General features: G+C 33.6%; 1 protein-coding gene across 2 annotated transcripts in view; it reads right to left on the reverse strand.

The window, feature by feature from the left end:
• LOC127879002 (glutamate receptor 4-like) overlaps positions 1-5,339 on the reverse strand; it is a 28,601-nt gene extending 23,262 nt beyond the window's left edge. For both annotated transcript variants that reach the window (XM_052425585.1, XM_052425584.1), the window contains exon 1: positions 4,836-5,339. In XM_052425585.1, coding sequence (XP_052281545.1) covers positions 4,836-4,917 — 82 coding nt within the window. In that variant the 5' untranslated portion in view covers positions 4,918-5,339. The remainder of the gene's footprint in view (positions 1-4,835) is intronic.
• Positions 5,340-9,047: the final 3,708 nt, after the last annotated feature.

The raw sequence follows: 9,047 nt of genomic DNA on the forward strand, positions 1-9,047 counted from the left end.
CAATAATTCGCTTGGATGGCATAATCGTTTAACTGTAATGCAATTTATACATTGTTTTCATGTTTATAGGTAAAAAACTATTGTTAGCTATAAACGTGTACGTTACAAAATACATTGTTGGTGTTTTACTGTAATTGTATATGCTATTGTCGTGTTTGTAATATCAGTAAGGTAAACTAACTCGACTCTCATACGACTCAATAGACTAATGTATACAATAACTCTAAATGTATTTGCTAGACCAATATTTAATAGTTCAACTTTTGTCGCTCTCGAATAATAAAACAATGACATGCTGGAAACGGATATTTGATTATTGTTTCAACATACTCTATTGACTTACTTTTAAATGCAACGCGAACAGTAACTTTTTTCGGTTTTATGTTAGGTAAACATTTTGCAAAATTTAGACGATTTACATATGTTTAGTTTTTGAATGTATTTGATATTTACGGTCGTCATTCTTTAGGACTAAACATATTTCTTAATTTATATGTTCAATACAGAATAAGGACATATTGAACACATGTTGAAGATAAGTGGATCATATCTCCATCCGAATTTAACATATTTTTCCAATAATCCCAACAAATTCTCGTAAAATGAATGATAAAGTAGACCACAAATCACGGCGTTGGAAGAATTGTTTCAGCCACAGGGTATAATTTTTAGTGTTAGTCAACGTTGTTGTTACTTCCGCAGACATAATTGTCGATTTGGCTATAAATTATGCCTTAAGAACGAATTGTGCCATTTTATACTGCCAATACTGCCAATCAAACAAATGACGATTACAATATAGGCATTGGACATGTTGTTGTTGTATAGACAATCCCAGAAATTGATAACTCCCAGATTACCGCCCCTGAATACTCGCGCGCGCCTCCAAAACGGTACTGAAGAAAACAACAGGGACATATAATTATGTTTGTATAGGTCCCTGAATAAAACACGAAGGCGAAACGATTTTATCGAATATATTTGAAGATTTAAAAAGTTTCTGTTATCGATCTGATTATAACATAATAGTTCGTGTTTTTTTAATATCAGTTATTACGTAAGTAGAAGAAATAAGGTTAATCTGCAAGGGTAATACAACTGAGCATGAACAGGGACCTATTTGTATTGGTCCCTGGCGAGAATAAGCTCTTGATTGTCATTAAACATGTTAATTGAAGGTGACACGTGATATGTTATATTAATTACGGTATCTACACATGTGCAGACATGTGGTGTCACGGGCATATCCATAAACGCTTTAAATCCACACATCGCCTCCCATTGAGCGGATTCGTTCGCTCCTTTATCGCTGATTTTTTTTCAAGACCTATCTTGCTAAAATTAATCATCCATAATAAACGAAGAAAAAAATCACTTATTTTTCTTTCGTGTTTTTATTTTTTAATAGTAAATTTAGACTTAATAACGAAAACAAAAACATACGTTTAGGAAATCTAGAGAACACACTTGGAACTATTCAAGTTTATTTATTGAGAACAGCCCAAACACTTTATTTCAGACTATAAACTTTGATATTACATTTTAAACGTTATTTCAATAATGATATAAGAATGTTATAGGCAAAAGCTGATATGTCCTTTTCAATCACAAAAGTATGCCATGTCCTGACATCTAACACAGTTTTGCAAATGAATAGCTCCGGTACTTGTTCATTTAGAATCACACAATTCATATCCGGCTTGTGATTTTTGTATTAGCTTGAGAGCGATTTTAAAAATGAAATTGCTAAAAAGCACTTTAGTTTTTAACTCAACCAGATACATACTTTTAATTTAAAAAGTTTGCCTCTACCTGAAATCTTACAGAGGTTCGCTAATCAATATTTCTGGACCAAATTTATATAAATCAGAAAACTTCATTTCGGCTATAGATTTCTATATTACCTTTAAAATGACGCAATGAAAATATTAATAACGAAATGGAAAATGTTTAGACAAACACAGATATGTGCTATTCAATAAAAAAGTCGGCCTCGGTCTTGAATCTTACAAAGTTTCTTATTGAGTACCTCCGGAACTATAGAAGTACGGCATTAAATAAGAAATAATACAGGCTTAAACAAAGACAGATATCTACTTTTTAATAAAATCGTCTACCTTCGTCATGAAATCTTTCAAAGTTACGTTCATTAATATATCCGGCACTATTTACGCTCAAATCACAACGTTTACCACGGACTTTAGATATTTCTATAACCTTTATAATTTTCATTGAATAATTTTATTCCGTAAAGAATTAATTAAATTTTATACAAAGGCAATTACTGAAAGGTATGCTTAAAAAGCAAACTCGGCCTTAAACATTACGTGTTGTCACTAATATTGTTGCAGAGACACACATTTTATAAATCTATCGTGTATATTTCTTATTTAACTTATATTGATTAACGATGTGATACATATGACACTTGATTTCTTGTTTCAATTGTTTTCAATCCTACTGTGCGAAGTCATAAAGTACTGTTTATTGGAACACTGATTACACTGTAATCTGCCAAATTCTTCAGTACCGTCAGGATCAGCTGGTCACGTGATAGCCAATATGGCGGCGGTCAATTTATCGATTTTGGGATTGTCTATATTTATGGTCACATAACCCCAAACCGGAACTCCTGTTTACAGGGTTACATGCAGTCAATTTGATATATAGCACACATTGTTCAGTGAATGCTGACTAGGATTTGTAAAATAGAATGCACATGGTTGTTTTTGGTATTAATTTGAAGGTATATTTGTAAGCAATAAGAAAAAAAAGCCATTTTTGTGCTCTACTTTTTCTGTTGATGGTTCCCGGCTTTGAAAGTAGGTCATACTATTTGAGTAAAAATGATCGCCTCCACATGTGTCAAAACTGGTGTGCCTATTCTAAGATAAATATTTTGAGTTACATCACATAGAATTTGATGGCATGCATTTTTTGCAAACGATAATGCATTTATCTTTCCAATGATGTATGATGATATAGTGTTGAAACGCTTGGTTATGGTAAAAATTGATATCGAACATCAACTATTTTATATGTAATATAGAAGGAAATTAATTGCGCATGCGTAACCTTATTGCTGAAAACACCCCGAGTAACGGATAACGCTTTCGTATACATACTAAGGCAACCAACGTAAAAACAGTGCGTTTATTATATTAAAAGAAATATCAAAATGATTCATGTATGTCGTTTACAAGCGTCATAGGCACATTTAACACTGCGTAAAGCATTAATCATAAATCATTTAAGGTCTTTAAACTATGAACCATTCAAGGTTCCAATAACTTCAACGATATTTTGCAAATATGGACATAAATGCAATAAACGTATAAGTATTAAGTACGTTAACGTTTGCGTATGAATTAGAGATAATATAATCCCATAAAACGTAGAGATAATAAAAGCTTAACAATATTTTCTTAAACATATTGACTTCTTTAAAATACTTCTTTATACAGAACATTTAATGCAACTCTACATTTGATGTAAATTTAAATGACTGACATATGTTGTAATTTTATTTATTTAAATATTGTTTACGCCATAAATATCTAATTGCTTATACGATATTAATGAATCATATGGTGTAACAACATAAAAAACATCTAACCAAATAATTATGATTCCGAGTTTTGCAAGGATTATATTTCTCTTATTCAACACAGAGTAAAACTCCAGTTAAACGATATAATCAAACAGATCAAACAATACAAAACGGCATAAATGGAGTTGCAAAAGACCAGATACAAATATAACTGGATTGTTATCTGAAGTAATTTACGCAAGGGGTGTAATTGTTTGTCGAATTTTATGTAGCGTAAGCACCAAACTGTGGCGTTTATTAATGTATATGAAACTGGAATCTGCTACAAAGTTTATAATGTAAGCGATTGCAATAACACCTTCATCAGAAGAAATACATCACATATAGAATGTTTATAGAATAATTTGATAAATAATAAATAAAATGTCTTTTTATGAAGCATCCCATACTTCATCTAGCTGCGACCATGAACCGCTGTATGTTTCAGTAACTAAATGCTTCCCTTACATAATACTTCCATATGCGCACTAGGAAATCTTGCATATAGTCGCATTTTTATAAACAAATTGATCGAAAAATATAATGTCATAAATACTCAACTCGTATTTCAGACAATTTTCATGAATAATGAGTATGCTTTAACAAAAACTCACGGTCAAGTACTTGAATCACTTCATCCCTGTTTAATTCGAGCCGTATCATAATTTAGAAAAATACCACTATTTTTAGCTAATTGTTTGCGGTCATGATTATTTATTTATGTTTCCCGGCGAAAATTGTTGCCATTTATTAGGATATTACTTGACCCTTTGGACGTCTGTACAGTTCAGTCCGCTAAACATTTCTTACAGAATGTCGCTGTCTTTTAATGCGTTTGCTATTATGTATGCACTATACACGAATGATAAGGTTCAGTATATTACGAAAAAAAAGTTATACGATTTTAATGTATTAAACTGATATTACCAGTCCAAACATTTTGACCGTCAATTGCAAATTCAAAATGTATAACGTAACACATTAGTCCTCGCTTCAATGACAAAATATGTCTCAATGGATGTGTTGAAATGGTACATACAAATAGCATGCGACTATGTCAATCCCAGTATAACACTATAAAGAAATTATCGGATAACACGTATCTTTTCAAAACAAATTATTATTATTTTTAATGATAAATACTGTATGTACGAATTCCAGTCATAATGAAACTATTGTACAATACATATGAATATCGACTACGTTTACATATTATGTTCAATGTTAATTATATATTGTTAATTACCTATGTTTATTTCAGTTCCTCCAAAACAGCAGTTCATGCGCAGCACTGTCAAAACAATTATTATTGCATTGGTGGTCGTCATTTTATGTGGTCCTTAAATGACCTGTAGACCAGTAAACCATCCGCTGTCTATAGCATCATAGTTCACACTCACTGACGTCCGCGTACCGATATTTCAAGTCAATTGGTGTATTAGACGTTATTGATCAATACACCCATAGCAATTGAAAGATCACCCGTACTGGTTGATGTTTCACAAAGTCCACTTTCGCACATTTAGACAAGCATCACAACACAATTGAACATCGCACCATAACATCTCGTTACAATAATCTCTTTTTGTTAGCAATGTCAGAGCACGCTGCTGTCTTCAATACCTAAACCGCTCTCGGTGGTATTGAAAACGGCATTTTCCAATTTCATCGTTAGAGTGGTGATACGTTTGAATATTCGACTGCTTAGTGTTTATTATTACCGTTATCACTTATAGCTTTGCCACTTGTAATCCCGTCGACCGTCATGATTAGAAAATTGTTAGATACAACATTCAGGTATGAATTATGTGTAGTAATTATCTGTATACGGCCATTGGTGGTTTACGAGCGCGACCCTAACCATTATTTTCAGAAAAACGCATTGAATTGACAATCTTACGTACAATATTGTATCGTTAATTGAAAAATTATTTCATTACAAATAAATATAATAACATATTGCAATGTGCCGATATGTTGTCAATAATATGCACTTGAATAATTAATGTATAGCTAAATATCAATATCATTGTAATAAAAAGATAATTACAAGTTATGTAACATGATGCATAAAAACAGTGCAACTTGAGATGATGTAGTGCAATACTCGGGTGCGCCAAAACGCCACACAAATATTTAGTTTGGTCTATAAATGAATCGCACTGCTGTAATATGATAATAACATCTTCGTGTTAACATAGACATAACAAACAAGCATTTTAAAAAGGTTCAGAAATTCAATACACGTACATCATTTCAATATAATTTAATTTAGTCGAATGCCTCGTATTGTGTTTTAACTATTTGCCTTTATTTTGATAAATTCATTGTGTAACGTTTGTGTATGTACAAAAGTCAAATCGAATGAATGATATGTATGTATGTTTCCCCAGCGCAAAGTTTCTGACATGAATTCATCGCATACTATTATAATAAAGCAAGCGAGTTGCATGCCAGCAAAATGTCATGATGCGATATGTGATAAATGATTGTTCTAATTGCGCACAGTATTTGTTATCCTATTCAAAAAAGCTTTCATTGCGTTCTTAATATCAGAACATTCAACTGCATAAGAATTCACGATTTGAATAAAAATAAACCTCGCACAACTGTACGTTTAAACATAAGTAATACGTACGAATAAGGTGTTTCGTTATGTACAAACCAATTTGCATAACAATAATCATTAAACGGGTCGTATATTATGCAAAACGAACTCTTGTTTGCAACAAATGGTGCGCCATAGATGACGAGCCTGTGGAAGATGGGAATAACCAGTGATCAACAAACTGGTAATACGGTTGTGATGATATATTAGAAATCTAACGCAATACGGTTGTGTCAATTTTTCTAACGCAACACTTTCCAACCTTCGAAAAAAATATGTTGTGTAACGATTTGTATTTAAAACTGTAGAGGTGATTATTTGATTATATTTTGCCAAGGGAAACCTCATAAGACGTAGGAGGGGCGGGACCAGGTTACACCCCACCGTGTTAAGAACCTCAAAGCTCCTTACGAGGATGACATTTACAGCGCAAGTTCAGGGAATGTCACGATAGAAGGCTCGGAGGAGAGCTTGAACTTGGAGGCAATCAGTACAAAGTAACAGCAAACGACAAAATAAAAGTGCGGATCAAGTGGCCAGCAAGCTCAGAGAAGAAGGAATGGCAAGCGCATGCGAAAGAGCTTCATAGTGCTTGCGACTACCCATTCCGGGACGGTGAACCGAAAACGTGCAGTGATGGCAACATTATTCATGCACAGCATGAGGCGGAGCAGGGAGCAGACTTGGTGCTCAGGAGAAGGGAACGACAAGGACAAAGCCGATATCAAATTGACGCCACCACAAGATCAGCCAACTCAGGGGGGGGGGGACATACGGCGCCTCACAGCAAGACATACTGACGCTTCAGGGTGTCATGATTAAGGTCATTACAGTTTAAGTGTGTTGAATCCCTGTATAATCAATAGTAGACATCGGAGGTATGTGTATCGCCTGAGCGCTAATATGGCACACGTGTATTTCATAATGCGATACCTATTTGCCTTTGAATGCTTCACTGGTAAGGAGCCTTAGACGATCAGTTATATCTCTAATAGAATTTTCACCTAATGTATAACTATTAGTGTGTAATATCATAACCTTTTAATGTTTCACTTAATTATCAACCAGACAATAAGTTGAATGTACTGCTCTGAAAGTATGCAACCTAATTTTGTATCCTGGTTTACTCATCATAAACCCCCAAGATTTGCATGGAACTTTCCATACGGTGACCACAAAATTAATCATGGTAATGAACATTAGTGTCTTCCTTGTATAATCGTGTGTTTTATATACACAATTGATCTTGTGCCTCAACGATAAGACTAACTTATGGTAACAAAAATGTGGTCCATATGATGTTTCTGGAGATTCAGTATTTCTATTATTTCAATCCGACGTTCACAGTTGGGTAAATTGTCTTTCTCGCGTGCAGAGTCAAAATGTTTTTGTATCATGGCGTTCGTCTTGCCAGAGAGGCTATTGTTTTCTCCGAAATCTAATGTTTTCATGTGATTTATTGTCGGCCAACATGCGATATGAAATCAAATTTCTGGCAACCATTATGTTAAGTCTACACTGACATACATGTAAGTGATGATTAGTGGTGTTATACAGGAATACTATGATAATATTAGTGTTTACTGTTTGCTTTTAATAATATATAGCATGTATATGTCATGCAATAATAAAATACCAATTGATTTAAGGCGCTTATGTAATTAAGTACAATTATCTATGATACAAACTGATATCCGTCTAAATATACCGATCAAATATTGTCAGTTTAAAGGAGTTTTTTTTTATACTTTTATTTTCATTGCAATTATTTCATGCATGTATCAATAAATTAACCAATGTTCACCAATAATGCAATTTGTGATAAATGAAATGTCATGTAATTGGGCTTCTATGAAACATGTCGATAATATCAGATGACGAATAATGGCGCGCTCAAACATTTGTGGCAGATCAGGTTTCGAATGCTGCCGGCTAGATTGCGGAAAACTAATGATTGAATGGTGTAACATGTTTCTACCTTTAGAGTGTCAATTACTTTCGGTGCGGCTATCAAACGCCCTAAAAGACCCAGACGTCGTAAATCAATGGCATGTTCACAAAATGGGAAATGATTGCAGCAGAATTGGCATGACAAACAATTAGTTAAATATTGATTCTAAAATACGATCCAATTAACTAGTAAAATTATCTTAAGTTTAATCAAGTGGTCTCTGTCTATTTCGAGTACTACTTTCTATATTGCGTGCTCCATACGATTATTGACCATTTTGAGAGTTGGTAAGCGTATTTCCTTTCGACGATATTGACTCTTAACACTTAGTTGTTAAAAAGATATAATGAAGCGAGCATTCTCATCAAGAATGAGAAGAGTAAACGCACACAATTTGAAACGCCGTCTTTTGCGAAACGGACTTTGAATGCAGACTTCCGAACATTGCAAGATGCATTAAAACCTAGTGTTTGATGTGTTGATTTAACGTGAAAAGTGTTTTATTTTACTTTAATAATAACATAAATGTACAATAGGAGCAAAACCCTCATTGACAGCAGTGCACTAGATAATCCATTTGGCATCAATTCTACCAATCAACAACCCGTGGTTATTTCAACATAATTAGATTGTGCGAGTCATATCAAATCATGAAGTTGATTTGTTTGTATTAATAATGTTCGATGCTGAACATTGTTTGATTTGTTTGGTTTTTTGTAGATGCTGGAACAGCAGCGTCCAAGGTTTGATAACCAGTAAAAAAAATCTTCACAATTGCGACCTTTGTAAAAGACCGAGCCAGTCCGATTGAGATAACTCGATTTTTCAGTTACTTCCCTTGGCATTCGCCACTGCGTAGGAGATTGCTCGTTGATTTTCATTGATAACATTCTCCTAGC

Source organism: Dreissena polymorpha, chromosome 4, assembly GCF_020536995.1.
Source record: "Dreissena polymorpha isolate Duluth1 chromosome 4, UMN_Dpol_1.0, whole genome shotgun sequence".
Lineage (NCBI taxonomy): Eukaryota > Metazoa > Mollusca > Bivalvia > Myida > Dreissenidae > Dreissena > Dreissena polymorpha.